This window comes from Bufo gargarizans, chromosome 5 (genome assembly GCF_014858855.1).
Source record: "Bufo gargarizans isolate SCDJY-AF-19 chromosome 5, ASM1485885v1, whole genome shotgun sequence".
NCBI lineage: Eukaryota > Metazoa > Chordata > Amphibia > Anura > Bufonidae > Bufo > Bufo gargarizans.
The window spans coordinates 150,084,906-150,107,047 of record NC_058084.1 but is presented as its reverse complement, the minus strand read 5'-3'; the positions used below and the strand labels follow the sequence as shown (position 1 = coordinate 150,107,047).

Here is a 22,142-nt window from a genome sequence, read left to right as displayed (position 1 = left end):
GACTTCCCAAAGAGCTTTATCTTCATTTCCCCCAATTATCTTGTTTTTGTTTTTCAAGCAGGTGTGCCTGAATTTTTCGTGGAATTTCAGGCAGGTAGGGGGAGAAATGGGAACAGCAGAAATGGCTATTTCTAGTAAACAATACCAGCTACTCAACCCCTGTGCATCTATTCTACACACTGGAAGATGATGCTGTAGAGTGTACATCTGGTTAGCAGCACATCTCCATAGATCATAAGCACAAATGAAGATAAAAGCTTATGCACGCGACCGTAGCCTGTTTTGCTGTCTGCAGATTGCGGAACGTCTAGCCCGTATTAGAAAAGTCCTATACGTAATACGGACAAGTATAGGGCATGTTCTATATTTTTACAGATGCCATGGAACGGACATACGGATGCGGACAGCACACTGTGTGCTGTCCGTATTTTTTGCAGCCCCACTGAAGTGAATGGGTTCACATCCGACCTGCAAAAATGCAGATCGGACACGGGCAAAAAATACATCTATCTTTTAGGAGAAAAATGTATCTCTCTCTATTTAACAGACCACCTGCCCCCTGAAGGGTTTATTACTCTGAATTCACTGTTCAAATCTGTCTCCAAAGAAGAGATGGATTTTCAGTTTTAGGGGTCATGTACACGACCGTTGGATGTTTTGCGGTCTGCAAATTGAAGATGCGCAAAACACGGATACCGGACGCGTCCATTCCCCTAACAGTTTTTTACTTGTCCATAATGCGGACAAGAATAGGACATGTTCTATAATTTTGCAGACTGCATGGGATAAAAGTGAATGTGTCCGCATCCGACACACAAAAAATGCGGATCGGAAACAGACAAAAATACGTTTGTGTGCATGAGCTCTTACTGAGAGATCAGGTTACACTTGCTCACAAGTCTATACTGAGGGGAAGTGAGAAGCTGCTGCTGAGGGACAGCAAGGCAGAGATACATATGGAGATGCTGCTCGAGTCTCTAGTAAGTTTTCTATCTCGCCCTAGTGTTGGATTCACAGTTACATTGCTCAGTACTGCTGTATAAAGATGGTTTTGGGTGGAGTCGGAGTAGAAATGTATCTCTGATTTCAGATTATAATTTTTTTATCTATTAATATTGAGGAGTTCACTTATTAACTTTTATATACATTTTAAAAAGTTAATGTTCATGTTAGTCATAAATATATTTCATGTTATATATCTATCAATCAAAAAAACATTGATAAGCAGAGAGTTCTAGTGGTGAAAGATAATCAGTTCTCATCTCTCCTGTCCTTTATACTAGACATCTTCATGCTTCCCAAAGCCCTTAGTTACAATGCCTGAAACAGTGCTGCACATGCTCAGAAGGAAGTTCACTACCAGGCATGCCTGCAGACATCTTAGAACTGCCACAGGAAGACAGCATTGAAAGTGTGGGCTGGGAACAAGTAACTTTTCACAGGAGCCCGCAGCCTGCCTCTGATATTGAAAGAATCATACTTACCTGCTTCCTGTTGCTCTGGTCCTGCATGATGGCTCCTGTGTGTCCATCTTCTGGTCCGTGGTTTGTTTAATTTGTCCCCGTCACAGGCATGACCATCTGCTCCACTGCAGCCATTAACTGGCTGCAGCAGTGATGTGTCTCTTGTGGATAGACACATGGGCGCCAGTGCCCAGGACCAGAACTTCAGGGAACAGGTAAGTTTGCATGTTTCTTTAGTTCTTATTTAGACTTTCATATAATTCTCTGCATTTTTAGGACACTGATGTAAAGCTTTCTGATGCCAAATTCACTGATTTCTTACAATTATTACGTGTATATTAGTGTTTTTTCCAGTTATTAAATGTATAGTGTAAATGTACAGTCAAAATCATGTGGCACAATTAACCCCAGCTTAACATCTAGTTACTGGTAGGCAAACAGATATAAAATGACAAAGAACTAACACTAAGATGACTTATCAGAAGTCTTCTCATTTTGAAAATCTGCGATTTTGATTTCAACACTTGTTCAATTATTACCTATTAAAATATTTAGATATATTATTTAGAAAACAGACGACTGGATGCTGCATGTGGACAGTCACTCCAAGTGTAATGGAAATGCGCAATTTCTTTTTTTTTTTTGGTCAATCTAGTCAAACATTACCAGTAGGATTAACTGGGGAACAGCAGAATGGAGAACTCTAAGATAAACATGTTATTTAATAACAGCGCACTGAGCAGGGACAACACCTTCCAGTCCATGAACACTTTTGCAACCATATGTTCTATTGCTCTAGGGCTACTTCCACACTAGCGTTAATATTTCCCAGTATTGGGATCCGTCATAGGGTGTCAATACCGGAAAAAAAACGCTTCCGTTTTGTCCCCATTCATTGTCAATGGGGACAAAATGTAAGTAAGTGAGCAGCATGCAGCGGTTTGCTTTCAGTCATGGGATGCAGAGCAAGACTGATTGGGGACGGATCAGTTTTCTCTGACACAATAGAAAACGGTTCCGTCCCCCATTGACTTTCAATTGAGTTCATGACGGATCCATCTTGGCTATGTTAAAGATAATAGTAACTGAAGCGTTTCTGCTGAACCCGGATCCAGCAAAAAAGCTAGTGTGAAAGTAGCCTAATGCACCCAAAATAATTGTGCAAAAGTCTTAGTTACAAATATTCTACCTTTTGTGTCTACAGCTCTTGTAGAGAGACCTGCTGTGTGCAGTGATTGCCTGAAGGGGGGGACAGCAACCTTGGAAGGTTGCAAACAAATGTAACTGATTTGTTGTGGCTGTCATAAGGTTGCATTTGTTCTTTTTTTCCATCGGAAGTAATTGTGGTTGCATTAGTCCCACGATCAGACCAGAAGTTGCTGTCTAGATGGAAGTATTACAGCGTTTAATGGTTTGTTTGCTTGAATTCGATACTTGAGAACAAAAAAAAAAAAAAGTATTAACAGGGGGTTGATCCAATTAGAAAAACATGGCCGCTTCCTTCCAGAAACATCGCCATACAGTACCTGCCTAGGGCTTGTGTTTGTTATCGCAGTGAATAGGGCTGATCTGTGATATCTCACACACACTAAGGGTACATCCAGGATTTTCCGCAGCACGTGCATTCCATCTGGAATAAAAGTAAAATAAATACAGCCAAAAGAATGGAGACATATTTGATTTTAAATTCACTTTATTCTAGACCCATTCACAATACGTTTTACAGGGGTTTCCAGGCTCCCAATACTGAAGATCTATTCCAAGTATAGGTTATCAATACCATTGGAGTGTCAGGCACCCACTGATCTGATTGGGTGCCCAAGGCCCCCACTGATCAGCTGTTTCCTGCAGCCGCCTGTGCTGCAACAGAAAGCACAGCTCCGTTTAAATTGTAGTGGCAGTGTCTGGTTACTACAACTCAGCTGCCATTCTCTTCAGTGGCAGTGGAGCTGCAGTACCCAGCACGGCCACTACACTGTGAACGGAACTGCACTTCCTGTTGCATTGACAGTGCTGGTTCCAGCACCAGAGGCTGCGAGGAAGAGCTGACTGGATCAGCTAATCGGATATTAATCCTAAGGATACATCATCCGTATCAGGAGCCTAGAAAACCACTCTAATGATCAGTTGGATAGTGTGAGTAACTAGTGGGGCTTTATGCTTTCCCAGGCTATTTTCCTCCGCATATGCCTTTGATTCAGTATGCAGCACTGCACTGCTTTTTCCCCCTTTTTTGTGAAGCAGAAGCTATGCTTTTCTCATCCTGAATAACCCTTTAAAATGGCGTATCTTCTGACAAGCCTTTTAAAGGATAACTGTCGTATTTTTATTTTTTTGGGGTGTATTGGATTGTGGTGATTAATATCACCTTGGTGGCCCTATTTCACAGTTTTGATCCCTGTACTGCCTCCTTTTACCTCTGCTTAGGGTTGCTAGGCATGGTCCGTCTATCTGTTGAAAGACGGAGGACGCAGAAGCAGGCATCGTGCAAGGTCACATTACTGAGAGCCAGGGACTGCAAGTAAATGATTAAAGCCAGATCCTCCCCAGCAGCTGATAACAGTGCCTGGGCTGTGTGCACTTCTCCCTGTCCCTGCGCTTGGCAGACTCAGCAGAGCTCCCTCACTCAGCAGAGCTGGAGAAGCAGAGTTGGAGCAGCGCAGACCAGGGAAGGGAGATCTGCCGCCTGCTCAGTGTATAAATGAAGGCAACGTGTGGTAAGAGGACCCCTTTGTGCTGCAGGAGATTAACCCTTTAGGGGGAGGGCTCTGGTTACTGACACTTTTGGGGGCTATTGTTACTGGCTAGTGAGGGCAGGCGGGATTAGCCTCAGGGTAAGGGCAGTGGCGGCCATCTTAACTGAATAGTGAAATTGCAGTTTTATGCAGACTGGTTGCTCAGGACTGAATCTTATTAAATATGGGGTAAGTCAGTCTAAGGGTCCATTCACACGTCCTGTTTTTTTTCATCCTGAAAAACGGTCCGTTTTTTGCGGATCCGTTGTTCCTGAAAATGTTTCCGTATGTCATCCGTTTTTTGCGGATCCGCAAAAAACGGGAACATGTATACATTTCAATTATCAAATAAAGTTGTTTGGATTTCTTTGAAAAAAAATTGAAAAAAAAAAAAAAAAAAAAAAATTTGTTATGTGTTTCCAGGAACGGAATCCGCAAAAAACGGATGACATACGGAATGACATCCGAATGTCATCCGTTTTTTGCGGATCCATTGACTTTGTATTGTACCAGGATCCGATTTTTCAGGACAAGAATAGGACATGTTTTATATTTAAACGGACATGCGGAACGGAACAACGGAAACGGACAGCACACATTGTGCTGTCCGATTTTTTCCAGGACCCATTGAAAATGAATGGGTCCAGATCTGGTCCTGATCTGTTCCTGAAAAAACGGAACAGATCAGGAAAGAAAAAACGGACGTGTGAATGGACCCTAATAGTACCTGATTCTGGAATATCATGTTATTAGTAACTACATATATGAAAATTTAAATTAGGGTCTAAATGTGACAGTTATCCTTTAAAAACAGACAAAACAAAAACAAACAAAAAAAAAAAGTTGCTCATGAAGTGTCCCACTGGGACTCCTAACAGTGGCTGTAATCTACTAGGTAACTCAGCATTAAGGGGTGGCAGACACCTTTAACAGTCAATCTTTAAGATGCTCTTTATAAAGTGATTCAGCAGGTGTGTTGTTCAAATGTTCGGGGGGGTCCACTAAAAAACATGTCCCGGATTATAATTACTGTTCCCCCTCCAAATTCGCAGGGTGGCACCAGGAAGTCATGGTTACTTCTCTTTCTGGTACGTTAAGCTTCTTGGCCCATCATAAACCAGTTGCAGGGTGCTGGTCCTGTTATGCCACAGTCGTTAGGAAATTGCTGCACAAACCTATCAGTTTGTGTCAAAAGTATCAGTATGTGTCTCACGGTGCTGGTGCACAATGATCTCAGAACTATAGCTAACAGAGGGAAACGCACAATGCAAGATGGGCAGCCTGTCCACCTTTCTCCATTTTTTTTTTTTTTAATTATCAGTCTAAGTCTAGGATACTAATTTTTGCAGGCCTTTATAAACTGTGAGCTGGATATGTTATCAGCATTCACATTCCATAAGGAAACAAAAATGAAAGTATGGGGGCAGAATAAACCTGGATAGAAAAGATATGTGAAGTGAAGCAAGCACCATGCAATACGGTCATATTGGTATTGGTTAAGCAAAAGAGTCTTAAAGGGAAAGGATCACTTTTGTATTTTAGTTTTAAAGATACTGATATTTTCTTTTCTAATCAGTTTTCATTTTTGCTACATGTTCCTATTTTATATTCTATACACAATTATAGGGGCAGCCATCATGCCTGAGCAGTAGCCAGATGGACCATGATAACCTGTAGACTTCTATGGGAGAGTTTCTTTAGACATGTTCTGTGATCTGCACAAGGTCATAATGCAGGGAGGAAGAGAATTTAAGCTATGACCATAACTTATTGTGAATTGTGGGTCCTGTATTATCTCTATATATGCTACCAGCCTACCATTCATCATAATCCTGTCTGATAATAACATGACTCCTGAAAAGTGATCTCTTCAGATGCGGTCCGAAAAACTACAGATCCCTTCTATGTCCAATCCACATTTTTCTCTGTCCCATTTCTAGAAATGACTATTCTTGTCCGTAATATGGACAAGAGGAGGAAAACTTCTATAATTTGTGTATGCAGACAGATCTGCAAATTAAAATGATTAAGAAAACCTATTTATTACAACTTCACTTTACAACTTTCAAAAAATGACACATCCAGTAACTGCTCAGAACGAAATGTCTAGTTGTGTGTTGGGCGGAGATCTGATCAGCTAGGTCTTGTTAATACATTTTAATTCACAGAGAACAAATGGGCAGAGAACTGGTTTGGAGCTGAATATTCTTCACAAAGAATGCATCTGTCATACTGTCTATATTAATGACCTGCGTCACGCTCTGCCATAGATAGGCACGCTCATTAACGTGTGCTCAGCCACCTCATGTCAAGTTCAAGAAGCGGAACATGCGCAGCATTCCTTCCAGGACTCTTTCGGATCTTAGGTGTAATCTACTTTGCATTAAGTTTAAGCTGCACAAGTAAATATGTATTTATAAGGATGGGTGGGCTCTGTTGGCTACAGAATCGTTTGCAGGGTCAGAATTGACCACACTGGTACTTTTTTAACGTTAAAAACAGAAAATGATTTACATCGGGATATCTTTTCCATGACCATAATTGGTCATAATATTTGAATCCCTAAGGCTAGTTTCACACTAGTTGCAGGGGAGTCTGGCAGGTGAACAGCCTGTCTGATCCGTCCTGCCGCTAGTTCACGTGTGCCCCCCGGACTGCCGCTCCATCCCCATTGACTATAATGCGAGCACAGCGAGAGGCACCCGGTTATGTTTTGCCAATAAATCACTTTTAAGTCACATTTAGGAAGTGCAAGATGACACTCAAAGGCACATTAATCAAATCTGCTACACCTGCTTTGTGGCATAAAAATGTCAAAGGTGATGTCAGGGGCGACATTTTGTGTAAAATTTAGTGACTTTTAGCTTCAGAAGGTCAGGATTTATCTGCAGATCACCTTTAACCCATATTTATTTAGAAAATGTTGCCAAAAAGTTGCAACTTCACACCAAGAAACCCTCAAGTGTACTTTATTGGAAGCAACAACATTACCCTTACACCAAATTTATAAAATAATAAAATAAAAAAAACATGAGCGAAGTTCAACTCTAATCCTAAAAGGGCATCTGTCAGCAGATTTGTACCTATGACACTGGCTGACCTGTTACATGTGTCCTTGGCAGCTGAAGGCATCTGTGTTGGTCCCATGTTCATATGTGCCTGCATTTCTGAGAAAAATGATGATGTTTTTAATAAATGCAAATGAGCCTCTAGGAGCAACGGGGGCGTGGCCATTACACCTAGTTACTCTACCCTCTCTGCTGCTGCTCAGACTTAATGACATTTTCAAAAACGCAAAACCACATTACACGTGCACAGAAATGATAAAATCTGTGCGCTATCCCAAAAGTTTGGCACAGCACAAAAAACAAAGGTAGACTTTAAAGTGACGGTATGACTTCATTTAAAAAACTACGTAATGGCTCATGCACACGAACGTATTTAATTTCCGCTTCCGTTCTTTTGCGGACCGTATGTGGAACCATTCACATCAATGGGTCAGCAAAAACACTGGAAGGTACCGTGTGCATTCCGTTTTTCCTTTCCGCAAAAAAGTAGCGCATGTCCTATTGTCTGCAAATCACGGTCCGAGGCCCCATTCAAGTTAAGGGGTCCGCAAAAAATACGGAACGCACACGGAACACATCCGTATGTCATCCGTATTTTGCGGATCCATACTGTAGAATTGCATACCCAGCCCATATTGCTCATGTGTTTGGTGATTAATAAGTTACTGTTTCCGCTTCCGATCCGCAAAAAACGTATCGCAGAAACCATACGGATATGTTTTGTGGAATAATGGAACGGAAGAGGACTTCAATCAATCAGAGAAAAAAAAACTCAAGATACGGAAACAACGGATCCGTGAAAAATGGACCGCAAAACAACACCGGTCGTGTGCATGAACGCTTAGGCAGTGAATCACGGACAGCACACGTACCCATTGACTTTAATATGTTTATTCACACATCATTGATTTTCCACTGAACGTGGGTCACTAGGAAAACCACAGAGACCAGCACTATTTTGGTCAGTGATGCAGACCAAACATGCCTATTGATATCTATGGTTCCATGAAGAACCACTGATGCAACACGGAGATGTTCTGGAAATTAAGTTTCAGCAGAGCAGTGTACGTGGAATATGGATGACACATGGAGGGCAAAAAGGACACCCGACCAGAGGTCGCAATAACGCCTGAACAAGTCTCACTGACGCCTGTTCAGGCCATTTTACTCCCTGGAAAAAGTACCAATACGCCTTAGACTTTTACCTGACATTCAGCAGAGCAGGCCGCACTGTGAATGGCACGGGCAGCGCAGCGATGATGCCTGTGCCTGAAATGAACAATGGCAAAGATTCCATACAGTAAGAAGCTTTACTGTTAGTTGGTTTGGGCAAACGCCGAAGTGATACAGAGCCCTGCAGCAGGGGAAGCGGGGCGTGCTGTACAAGGACCCCGGGAAACATGGCAGTGGAGGAGCTGAAGAGGACTCCTCAAGGTGACAGCAGTGTGTGATCATCACACACATGTATACATCACACTGATGCATGCAGTGTAGTGTAGTGTACTGTGTAGTGAAGGCAGGCAGGCTAATATGGCCAACTGATAAAGTGAAGGGTTAATTCCGCTATATTGGACCGGACTTCGCTATAATTGCCTGATGCTATTTAGTAATGGTCCCCTGCATAAATACCCACCTCTTAGGTCAAGTTCACATCACCACTATTTATTTCTGTTGTTCTGCTCCATTAGATGAGAAGAGCAACAAAAAATAATAGAAGTGCTGGATTGGGAACGTAAGGCCAGGTTTGTCATACATTCAACATACACAAAAACTGTATACTTTAACTGACTCCTCAGACAGACGCCATACTCTGGCACCCGTCACCATGGAGTTCTATTGTAAAGTATCCCAGGATGGGAAAGTGTACTGTACCACGTTTTTCCATCCTGCAAGGTTCAGCAAAAAAACATGGAGGCCAACGTATACTTTTTTTTGTTCACAATGGAACGCTGTGGTGACGGATGCAACAGTATGGCATCTGTCTGAGGCGTCTGATAAGATATATACGTTTTTTGTGTACATTAACTATATGACAAAAATGTGATGTGAGCCCAGCCTGACTGACAGGGAAGAAGCTGAACAGACTCCGCTGACTATGAAGGAGTCCGAGCATTTTCGGTTCACGAGCCTGCCTTTTTACCAGACAAAAAAGTTCTGCATACAAGGCTTTTTTTGTCAGGTCTTTGGACAGAATCTGCAACGGGGGCTCTCAACGCTGGGAACAAGTGCAGGCCTACATATTATGCATTTGTATTACTGCAGCTTTCCTACTCCTCCTTGGGTAAAAAATACTCCTCAAAAATGGTCAGAGGAGTATTTTTACTCATCTGGAAAAAAAAAGGTAGTGTGACGTCTGCACCCGACCCAAACACGGACTCTTCATAGACATCATTGTCAGGGATGTCAAAGCTTGCACATGACGTGCGAGAGGCTTTCGAGTACGTGCCACACTGCAAAGAGACAGAAGTCAGCCAAAGGCACGCATATTGAAACAAAACTCAATTGTAGAAAATAAAAGTACTAAATACACGTAAACAAGTAGAGGTTTTTGGATTCCCTCTTTACTCGTTTTAGGTGACACAGGCTTGTTTTTTTGGATCACAGCAGCAAACAATTTGTGTAATATGCACTTTGTAACATTTCTACAAGGCTCAGAAAACTGACGAAACACTGCAAGAGAATACCTGCTAATTTTAGCGAAAAGACATGGGGGACATCGTTTACCTCACAACTGCCAATTAAACATGCAATGTTTTTCACTCATTTTTTTCTCTTTATCTGCTAATTAGAGCACAAGGGACCGAGTACATGGCGTGTTACTGGTTACATGGATGCAACCATCAAAACACAGCGCTGACTGTGCACATTATAGTCTGGAAGATGACATTTCGAACGCCTCACACCCCTGATCGGTTTGCTAACAATTTCGTGCATAGGTCGGCTGTAAGCAGCGGATTACTGCAAACAAGGATGTGCAGACCTGGCGTTTCTAATAGAGCAATCTGGCGCACCTTAATTCACCCAATTTAATATACGCAAAATGAGATTATTTTCTATAAGGAGAAGAAAAAAATAACTTTGACAAAAATAAATAAATACTCTAATCCACAGTACAGCTAGCAGCACATTTTCACGTGTAATTATCAAGCTTATGATATACAATGCACAAATTGTGTCAAATATTAGAAATACATTGTAGAAATGAAAAATAAAATGGGGGGGGGGGTGGCTTTAACGTTTCGATAGGTGTTTGGTGGGTACTTTGTAACATCTACAATGTGAGTCATAACTGGACTATTCATCATGTAGTATTGGTTTTTAACGGCTGTTAAGATTTATTGCTTCGTTTATGACAACCCGAGCTCGTTTATGGGACACGCCAACACAACCGTGAGCTCGTCCAGAACATCGGCTCAAAATCAAAAGTAATATCTGCGGCCAGCAACTGTAGTAGGATCAGCAGAGGTCCAGATGATGTATTCGCAGCTATTTCCATGTGTAATACTTAGGCTTCACCACACGTTTCAAGTATGGCAGATTTCTGTCCGTTTCAGTACCAGACTGGGTAAAAATCATTGTAGAAAATGAAAACTACAAAATACTACCTTTCAGTGGTTTAAATCAAATTGGCAGCTTGATACATTAGAGTCTCCATGTTCCTTTCTAGACATTAGATTAAGGCCTCTTTCACATGACCGTATGGATTTGTGCGGTCCGTTTTTCGTTTCAGTAGTGTTTCCGGTTCTGTTTTTCCGTATGGCATATACATTATACAGTAATTACATAGAAAAAATTGGGCTGGGCATAAAATTTTCAATAGATGGTTCTGCAAAAACTGAATGGATACAGAAGACATACGGATGCATTTCCGTATGTGTTCCGTTTTTTTTGCGGACCCATTGACTTGAATGGAGCCACGGAACGCGATTTGCGGGCAATAATAGGACGTGTTCCGTCTTCCAATGGAACGGAAATACGGAAACGGAATGCATACGGAGCACATTCAGTTTCTTTTGCGGAACTATTGAAATTAATGGTTCCATATGCGGAACACAAAAAACGGCACAGAACTTGGAAGTTCACCTTTAGACTTCTCTCCCTGTAGTAAAACTGTCCCCGTTCCCACAAAGACATATCGGTTATTTGGAAACACTCCAGCTGTGGTGAAACTACGACTCCCAGCATGATCTATTCATTTATATGGAGTTCTGGGAACAGCCAAACAAGTGTGCATCTTGGGAGTTGTAGTTTTACCACAGCTGGAGTGCCGGAGGTTAGCCATCACTGGTCTATAGGCTGTAAAATGTCAATCCACTAAATTCTACTATTTTCAACCACTGTAACTTATTTTGTTTTCTGCGAGTGGCGTCTATTTATTTGGCTGCTTAGAAAACCTAACATCCACGTTTTTTTTGCCCCCATTGTCTTATAGATGCGGGTCCCACCGCTGGGACCCGCACCAATATCAAGAATGGGGCCCCACAAGTGAAGGAGAGCGCACTGCGCATGCGCAGCCGCTCTCCATTCATTTCTATGGGGCCGCCGTAAATAGCTGAGCGCTGGCTCGGCTATTGCCGTCTGCCCCATAGAAATGAATGGGAGCATGGGCCGTACATGCACGGCACACTCCCATTCACTTCTATGGGAGAGGCCGGGATTAGCACTTGGTGGTGGACGGACACTGGGGAATCTGGGGTCCTCCAGCCGAGCCAGCGCTCCCCGCTCCGTTCTAGATATAGGTGCGGGTTCCAGCGATATGCCCCCATTGTCTAAGATGGGAATACCCCTTTAATGATTTTTTAGACCTCTTTCACACGAGTGTGACGTATTAAGTCAGGATGCATTCAGGGTGCGTTCAGTGAAACTCGCACCATTTAGCAAGTATGCTCAGTAAGTTTCATCTGTGATTGTGTTCAGTTTTTACCACACGGGTGCAATGCATTTTTTAACGCGTGTGATAAAGAAATTTGAGGTTTACAAACATCTCCTAGCAACCATCCGTGAAAAACGCATTGCATCCGCACTTGTTTCCGGATGCAATGTGTTTTTCACTAAAGCCCTATTCACTTCTATGGGGCCAGGGCTGCGTGAAAAACGCAGAATATAGAACATGCTGCGTTGTTCACGCAACGCAGAACTGATGCGTGAAACAAACGCTCATGTACACAGACCCACTGAAATAAATGGGTCAGGATTCAGTGCGGGCGCTATGCGTTCACGTCACGCACTGCACCCATGCGGAAAACTTGCTCGTGTGAAAGGGGCCTTACCTATGATTTGTGGTTTCTGAGTAATCATTGAGGGTGAAAGCTGTTAAGGCTTATAGCCTTCATATTCCCCTTAGATACTGTACTTCCACTTTCCACGACGTACAATAACATCATTTTGGTTCACTGACCTATGGCTGTGTACACAAAATGTATGAAGAATCAGGAAGCTCAAGGAGCAGACTCAGAGAAGCATGCAACCCCTGGATTCAGACCACTATCCGTAGAAGCAGACAAACCTAACCACGTAAATGAAGATAGGCGATTACGTAACGCATCACCATCACTGTCCACAGCTACTGGTGCGACGTGCCCTTAATCTGTTAACGCTACAGCACAAAGGGCATAAAACAGATCAATAAATCAGGATTAAAAATGAATCCAGTCAATTCCTGTTAACTTGAACAAATGTCAATCAGGACTTGGTCAACACCAGATTGCAAAACCGGAGGCCCCCATAGCCTCTGTGACATAGACTTGTATTTCTTTTATAGTAAACAGTTTTGAGAGGCCTCACAAGGAACAGGATCTGGTTCTATGTACAGTCCAAGAATGAGGGTGGCTTTACAGGACATCACTCGCTTTGAATTTTCTTAGTACGTGGTATATTTCAATAAGACATCAGGCGCACGACTGTGTTTTGCGTGCCATGTGTGCATACAGCCATTTTCTTTTTACCCTTCTGTAGAAATGTCCTATCCTTGTCTACAAACTACAAAATGAACAACAATAGGACATGTTCTATCTTTTCTGCAGGGCCACGGAACAGACATACGAATGCAGACAGCACACGGCATGCTGTCCGCATTTTTTGCGGCCCCACTGAAATGAATGGGTCTGCATCTGATCAGCCCCCAAAATATACTGAAAAAATATATGGACATGGGGCCTAAAGATTTTTTTCATTCTTCAAAAAGTCACAAAACGGGGCTCTGAAATTTTCGGGCATATTTCCACCAACAACTTGCGACATTTTGCATTTTTTTTTTCCCACTACAGTTTTGAAAAGCGAAGATGAGAAAGTGGCATGGAAAGCCCATCAAGTTGATGTAAGCCAGATTTATCAAGTGCAAAAATTGCGGCAGTCTTACTCCAGTAAAGGGGTAGCGTAGAAAGTGGAGAAACATCAAGACTAGTGTTGAGCGACCTTGTGTTTTAAGTTCGGCGTCTAAAGTTCGGGTTATTGAAGAATCGCGTTATGGATTTCGCTACCACGGACCAAGTTATGGTCCGTGGTAGCGGAATCCATAACGTGATTCTTCAATAACCCGAACTTTAGATGCCGAACTTAAAACACAAGTTCGCTCAACACTAATCAAGACCAAAAGTGTTAGATAAAGATGCACCTTGCTTATAAAACAGTGTGACAACCGATTTCTTTTGACTCCTGCAAAACTGAATTTAAAGGTTGAAATTAATCTCCCCGTGTTGTCTGAGTTTTTGCTTGGAAAAAAGCATACGTTATAAGTTTACAAAAAAAAACGATACAAGTATAGTCCCCACCAAAATAAACACTAAGCAACTGGATCAGACACCCAAAATATACCAACAATAAATCACATCATGGAGAAGCAAAGTTGGCCATAGAGCAATTTACACATAAACTAACCAAGGATAATGACTGCTAGCGCCCATCACAATCTTCATGTTAGGCTACATGCACATGAACGTTATTTGTTTCAGTGTCCGTTCAGGTTTTTTTTGCGGATAGGATGCGGACCCATTAATTTCAATGGTTCTGCAAAAGACGCGGAAAGCACACCGTGTGCCGTCTGCATCAGTATGTCCGTTCCGTAGCCCCGCAAAAAAAAAAAATAGTGCATGTCCAATTTTTTTCTAGTTTGCGGACAAGGATAGGCATTAATTACAATGGATCCGCAAAAAAATAAAATGCCATACAGAACGTCATCCGTTAGTTTTTTTTTCGGACTGCAAAACACATACAGTTGTGTGCATGTAGCCTTAGGAGAACAATCTGATAAATCAAAGTCTACTAAAATCTAGTAGTCCTTTTCAAAATTTTGGGTTTCCACAATCAAGTCTCAAAGTTCTTATTCTACAAATAAGTGGCAACAAGACTATTGAACACCCCCCCCCCCTTCTCTTTTTATCCTGTTCCTTCCTCGCCTCCTCCCTTTATGTTGAAAGTGAAAAATAAAAAAAAAATAAGTTAAATAAGTTAAATATGACAAAACCATCCCACAACCTGAACAGATTTTGCAACTTTTTTTTCTGGAACCCAAAAGATCTCCAAGCTTAAAACATAAGAGAATAATTTCTCGAACAACAGAAAAAAATAAATAAAGGAAATAATATAAACCATGGTGATGAAATACAGGTAAAATATATAAAATGCTCATAGAATAAACTGCACAGTCAGGATGAATATAAATATACTAAAATCAGGTAAAGTAAACTTTTCAGGATTTCTTGAATAACCTTAAGAAGTATAAGGGTATAAATAATTTCAATGGATTATAATCTATAATCTGGTGGTCAATCCCTGGACAGTGACACAACCAAGCCACCCATACAATTAGAAAGTGTTCTCTGTAGCCATCTTCAAGACTTTTCACATTCACAGAAGAACATTTCCAATAAGGCCGCCTGCACACGACCATATTTTACATCTGTGCCTGATCCGCTTTTTTTTTTTTTTTTTGCAGATTGCACATATGGCTATTTATTTATAAGGGTCTGCCCAAAAAAAAAAAAAAAAAGGACAGCACACAGATCCGTATGGATGTTACGCAAGTTCTAGAACATGTCCTATTCTTGTCTGTTCTGCAGACAAAGTAGTCCTTTCTAGTGATGGGATTAAGACAACTGCGGAGTACACATGCAATGTATCTAATCTGTGGTTTGCGGACTGCAATACGGTCGTGTGCATGAGGCCTATACTTATCACATTCTTTAGACAGGGATAGACAAATGTACTGTAGCTTTCAGGAGCCAGGGGCCCGGTAGAATGCATGGCGGACAATGCCTGAAACTTTTATACATTTCCGTACAACAGAACCTAAAACATTAGTCGCCAGTAACGAATTTCTAGCTGTGTTGGCTAACTACCTGGCTCCTGGGATTTGTCCAGCAGCTAAAATAATTCTCATAAGCACAAAATCTCTTTAAGACAAAACATTTACTGTAGCATAAAGATAACATTGTCCCTCGTGCATAAGCAATGTAATATTTGCATAGTCAAATGGTGCTGTATCATAGCGATCAATACAAGTTATGTAACTCATGCAAAACAGTGTCACATCAGTTAGAGGGCCGCGAGAGCAAGAACTACCAGCTCCCTACCACTTCATTCCTCTCCCAATCCAAAACCTGCCTAATATATAGAAAACAATAACTACACAACAATATTCACAGCTGAAAAACTCTTGTAGTACCATGAGTACCAGCATGCTTACAAATCCTGACTGACAAGCAAACTGTACCAAAGACGCTCTCAAAGTACATAGTCTAGGGCGTGAATACGCATAGTATAGTGTATATGGATAAAAAAACAGAGGCACCAAACACAAAGCAAAACGATGGCAGACTGTAGCTGCCGGCCATGAAACAGTCTGGCTAGGACTACGGGACATTAAACTACTAGAGAAGAATTGTTCCACTTTGTGCCTAGCCATTTAAAACTGGCCCCTAATATTTCAGGGCTAGGCCTCTTGCACACGACCGTGTGCCCCCCATGGCCGTATCGTGGCCGGCATACGGTGGGTCCACAATACACAGGGCACCGTCCCTGTGCATTCCGCATCACGGATGCGGAACTGAAGCACTAAAGAGTGCTTTCGTGGGGTTCCGTTCCGCAAAAAGATAGAACTTGTCCTATCTTTTTGCGGGACGGACGGATCGCGGACCCCATTCAAGTGAATGAGGTCGCGGTCCTCCTGCGGCATTCGCACGGTCGGTGCCCATGCACTGGGGACCGTAATTTTCAGTCCGCAGCACACGTTCGTGTGCAAGAGGCCTTATAGGTTAACCATACGAGTGCCTGATCATCACGTCTGCTGTTACGAGTGCACCGGACCCGCACCTACAGCAGAAAAACCCAATCCACACGGTATTAAAGCCAACACAGTAGAGAATGCACAGCCAGCCGCAGAGATAAGGTGACCCAGCGTCTTACCTGTGTATAATCGAAGTCAGACAGCGGCGCTATACTCTTGATGTAATCAATTCGGAACTGGTTTTCCGGGTTAGCCAGTGGAACCGGGGGTATTAATGTGCCCATTGCAGATACTATTGTCTGCGGGGTAATAAAAGACAGAGACGTTACTTTGGCTTTAAGATCACAAACGTGCAATAATGAAGTCAAGCATGCTTCATGTACTTTACAAGCCCAGAAATGTGTTACAGGTGCTTCCTGTGCTGAGGGTCACACTGATTTACCATATGTTCCCTCAACACTCACTTCCTATGGTCACCTCTCCGGATTCCAGGGGCTCATAAAAAGTACCGTACCCGGTGCCAGCCCAGTTATATATAACTAACGCCGGGGAACAAAGACTCTGTAGATCTGACATCCTCTTTCATATACACTAAACGTACATCAACTAATGGCAGCTAAAGAGGACTTTCACACAAATTCCAGGTCCGGAGATTTACCGAAGTTGGCCTTCTTGCATGTCGGGCGAGTACTTCGGGAACGGCCCACTGGGACTTTGCGGAACATTTACTGCGGTGTTCACACTTGCACTGACTTGGACAAAACCCTGATTTAGTACTAGAGCTCTAGCGGGATAAAGTCTGGGTGGAGTTCGGGACAGATCTGGACATTCACACATACAGCTCCTGCCAGTAAACTCCAAAACTCCTGTCTGTGTGAATAGGGCTCTATATAGCTTACATGCCAATAACCCATTCCATGGGTAACCCATTCCAGGGAATCTATAGAACAGAACATACCACCCATGATGACTGCGTACACTTACCACAATGGCATCTTTAACATTTTTCCGAATGTCCTGAATTTTCTGTTTCTTTTCTCTGTATAGGAGAGAGGACATGTTAAACAAAAGGCTGCTCTGCATGGCATGAAGCAATATTCCAGTGATACAACTTAGGCTACATTCACACAAGCGTATTTTATTCCCGTGTCCGTTTAGGTTTTTTTTTGCGGATAGGATGCGTGTGCTATCCGCATCCGTATGTCCATTCCATGGCTCTGCAAAAAACATAGAACATGTCCTATTCTTGTCCGTTTTGCTGACAAGAATAGGCATTGTTACAATGGATTCGCAAAAACACATACAATCATGTGAATGTAGCCTTAGGCCTCTTTCACATGTCTGTGACAAGACGGTCAAGTCCTTCATCCATGACGAGTCTGAGTTTGGGCTGTGTGTCCGATTTTTTATACCTCTGTGTGGCATCCGTACACCACGTGCACTGCTAGGCTGAAAAGGGGATTTCCAAATGCCATCCATGTTCTGCCAGTGGTTTGCTCAGACCCACAGACTTCAATGGGCTTGTCTGGTCCGCATTACGGACCAAAGTGGAGCAGGTCTCAGTTATTTCCCACGGAGAAATAAGGATATGTGAATAAGGCTCCATTCAGACATCTGTAACGTGTTTTGCGGATCCACGAAACACGGACAGCGGCAATGTGCGTTCTGCATTTTGCGGACTGCACATTGCTGGCACTAATAAAATATGCCTACTCTTGTCCGCAATTGTGGACAAGAATAGGACTTGTTCTATTTTTTTCGGGAACGGAATTGCGGGTCCGCAAACCCGTATCCGGACAGCAATGCCGTTGCGCAAAACGCGGAATGAAATTGCGGACGTGTAAATGGACCTTAAACCCGTTAAAAATCAGTGGACACGTGAGCTGTCTGTGGAGAACGGGGACGGCACACATCCGTGTGAAAGAGGCCTTATGAAAGTTTTGGAAAAGGTTTTGAAAGGGCACATCGATATCTCACGCTGTGTGGGGAATATATCATACACAAGACCACAATTTTTTTTTTTAAGTATGTCTCATATAATGAAGTCACAGAAAACATGGAATTCCGTCATTAAAACATAACGTGTACTAGATTCATTAAAAAGACTAAAAGAAACCGCAAAAAAGAATAAACATGCAATAAATCGATACTCCAAAACGGATAATCCACAAATGTATGTGGAGTATCAATTATTACATGTTTATTCTTTCTGGGGGTTTCTTTTATGAATCTAGTAAAAGTTATGTTTTAATGAGGGACTTTCACGTTTATGGATTGCGGTGATAAATAGGTCCCAAACAATGGCCGAGATGTCTTTCAAAACTCTAGAAAGTGTGAAGACATTTCGACCTATCGCACAAGTATAGGTTGCATTTTTAACATCTGGGCCCTGACACTTATTACACATAAGAACGTCTATGTTCAAACCCATGGCGCCCAGTTGTCATTTTGCTGCCATGCCACTTTAGGTGCCAGGCAATGTTTGCTGTCCCTTATAAACAAGGCATGATAGGGTGGCGGGTATAACCAACGTCCTACCAAAAGTGCTGCACACTCGCCGGCCAATGCTGCCATGCTCGGCTTAAAAAAATGACACCATATCCTAAGGCCGCGTAAATAAGCGTCGTGCCTAGTCATTACTGGTACAGATGGAAAAATTAGGAATGCAGCAATAAGAACCCTGCGATTGTCCAGCAGCACGCCACCGTGCAGGAGCTGCAGGCTGGGCATGACAATACATCCGCCGTACGATAGTCATACAATTTTACGAAGGGATTTTTTTGCAAACCATGGCGAGCAGTTCTTCGGGCTGCCTCCCTCCTGCACACACAGGCACAGAATTTAGATATTTGCTGCTATGTAAACGTGTAGTCGCCATGTTGTTGCTACACAAGGGCCTGTCAAACGCTGCAGTAGCAACAGCAGGGCTGGAAAACACACGGCCGGGCATGCACAATGAAAGCGTTCCGGGCTGCGACTGTTTAACCGTCAATAAATAGCCCCCCATCCCAGCAGGCACAATAAAACGCATCATGCGGCATCCTTACTCTGAATTAAATCCATTGACGTGGAGGATCCTCATCTGCTTGACAATCGTGCTTTTTCCTGACTCACCAGCACCTGCCAAAACAGAAAGAGACATTGAGGGACGGCGGTGGTGGTGGCGCAGCCTATAGGCCCCAGTACTGACCATCCTGTCACACACAGCAGCATCCCAGCCCCACACCCAGAGGGTCCACAGCCCTGCTGGGCCACTAGCAGCACAGGCAGGGCCTGGCCCCCTCTTACCGAGCAGCAGCAGCCGGTGTGTGGCTTTATAGGCCAACCTCTCCTTCTGCAGCTGCTTCTCGATCTTCTTGTTGGCCTCTCGCTGCGCCTTCTCGTCAATGCGCTGATCCTCCGTCTTGCTGTTGCCCAGGCAGCCCATGTCTGGTGTCGGTGGAGCCGGAGCACGATGTGGACGTGTTCAGATCCTGCGGATGGCGGACGCTCCTATGCTACGCGGCGGCAGCAGCCTCCCCTCGGGTCTCTAGGTTATATTCCTGCGACGGGAAGACCGCCGCTAAAAATAGTCCCGGTGGCTGTCCGGTCCGCTCGGTGGGCTCCCTCCTCCCCTGCTCTCCCCTCCCTGGCTCCTCTCCTCCAGGTGTCAGCAGTGCCGGGGACACATCACGTCGCAGAGGAGAAGAGCTATGAAGGGAAGGAGTAGAAAAGAGGGGAGTCTATAAATAACACAAAGAGGGAGAGGAGAGAGAGGGGGGGAGAGAAGAGCTCCTCCTGGCAGCCAGCCTAATGCCGCTCTCCCTCCCCTCATACACAATCCTTATATTTCTCCGCAAATTTCTGGCTATTTTTGTCTCTCCGGCTCAGTGCTGCCTCCCCCGGCAAGACGAGGAACTGCAGACGGCAGAGGACACTCCTCCAGCTAGCAGGCAGAAGAGTACACATGCAGGCAGCCCCCCTCTCTCTTCCTACAGACCCATCCCAGCCCCTCGGAGAAGGATGCGCCGTGTACTGTATATGCAGCACGGAGTGGACGCTGGGCTTCCCTAGTCTTCCTCCCCATCTACTGCCCGCCGCCGCCGCTTCCTCCTCTGCAGTAACCCTTACTAGACTCTGCGCCTGCTTCCTAGCTGGGCAGTGCTGGAGCGCACACGGGCGACATCTAGTGGCTGTTTGTAGGCACTGACGTTCGGCCGCTTCTCTGCAGTTCACTGGGAGCATGCAGAGGGCTGAGATGGGACATTCTTATATATTATAGGGTGGAGTGGGCCACATAATCCCATAATAATGCAAAACCAAAACAACTTTCTGGTGTTTTCAATAAAAAAATACACATTGCTGTTCATAGGTCACTGTTAAATTATAGTTTTTTTTAAATAAAATCTAGCAGAGAAAACGCACACAAAAAAACCCCCCTTTTTTTATGCACAAAAGCCAGCAGATTAGACTCTCTTCAATGAGAAGGGTGAAATCCGCGGTATAAATGGACAATTCTGAAATTCTCATCCACTTTGCTAGTACTGTACAAAACTGCAGAATTGGCGTACAAAAATCCACTGTGGTAAATCCACAGCTAATTAGTCACTTCCTAGTCCTTAGGGTACCTGCGCAAAGGTCAACGTGCAGAAGATTCGTACGAATAAGGCCTCATGCACACGACCGTTGTTTGTTTCAGTGTCCGTTCCGCTTATTTTGCGGATAGGATGTGGACCCATTCATTTCAATGGGTCCGCAGAAAACACGGACAGCACAGTATGTCCGTTCCGTTGCCCCGCAAAAAAAAATAAAAAAAAATAGTGCAGTTCCTATTTTTTTTCTAGTTTGCGGACAAGGATAGGCATTTATTATAATGGATCCGCAAAAAAAAAACTAACAAAAAAAACAATGCCATACGGAACATCATCATTTTTTTTTTTTTTGTGGATCCGCAATTTGCAGACCGCAAAACACATACAGTCGTGTGCATGTAGCCTTTGTCTTTCCTTTAATAATTCCCATAAACTTCCATGGAACATCTTCAGCTGGCTTTTTTTTTTGTCAGCCAAGAAAACCCCTCAAATACGCCCCCCAAAAAAAAACTGTGCGACCCCAGCCTAAGGGCTCATTCACACAACCATTGGATAGAATAGAACAGTACTATCCTTGTCCGTAATTCGGCTAATAATAGGACATGTTCTAGTTTTTTGAAGAACGGCCATGTGGACATACGGACACGGAATGTACATGGGTAATTTCAGTTTTTTCTTTTTGCAAACACAGGGGAAAAAAAATTGTGTGCATGAGCCCTAAAGGGGTTTTCCAGACTGTAGGTACAGATGATCTACCTCAGGATAGCTCATCAATGTCAGACTGGTGGGGCCGACACCCATCATCCCTACACATCAGCTGTTTTCAGCAACCACTGGCGCCAGAAACAAAACCATGAACAGAACTGGAAGCAGAAACGTCTGTCCACTGAGTAGCGGCCATGTGGGGTCACTTGGGTGGGAGCTGAGCTTTAGTACACTGGAAGGGCCACTAGACCTCCTGCTTCCGGCTCCGTCCACCGTTTTGTTTCTAAAAACAGCTAATTTCTGGTTTCTGAGCCCCGATAATCTATCCTGAGGAGAGGCCCCCCAAAGTCTACAGGCTGGAAACCCCCGTAAAGAAG

General features: G+C 43.5%; 1 protein-coding gene across 2 annotated transcripts in view; it reads right to left on the bottom strand.

Moving 5' to 3' along the window:
• The window catches only part of GNAL (G protein subunit alpha L), a 308,716-nt gene that overhangs the window by 142,630 nt on the left and 143,944 nt on the right, over positions 1–22,142 (bottom strand). Inside the window, exons 1-4 of one of the 2 annotated variants that reach the window (XM_044293649.1) lie at positions 19,778–20,511; positions 19,537–19,609; positions 17,474–17,528; positions 16,669–16,788 (exon numbers count right to left, since the gene is read on the bottom strand). In XM_044293649.1, the coding sequence (XP_044149584.1) occupies positions 16,669–16,788; positions 17,474–17,528; positions 19,537–19,609; positions 19,778–19,916 (387 nt within the window). In that variant the 5' untranslated portion in view covers positions 19,917–20,511. Of the gene's footprint in view, positions 1–16,668; positions 16,789–17,473; positions 17,529–19,536; positions 19,610–19,777; positions 20,512–22,142 lie in introns of those variants that run through there. The other variant, XM_044293648.1, reaches the window with a different exon arrangement.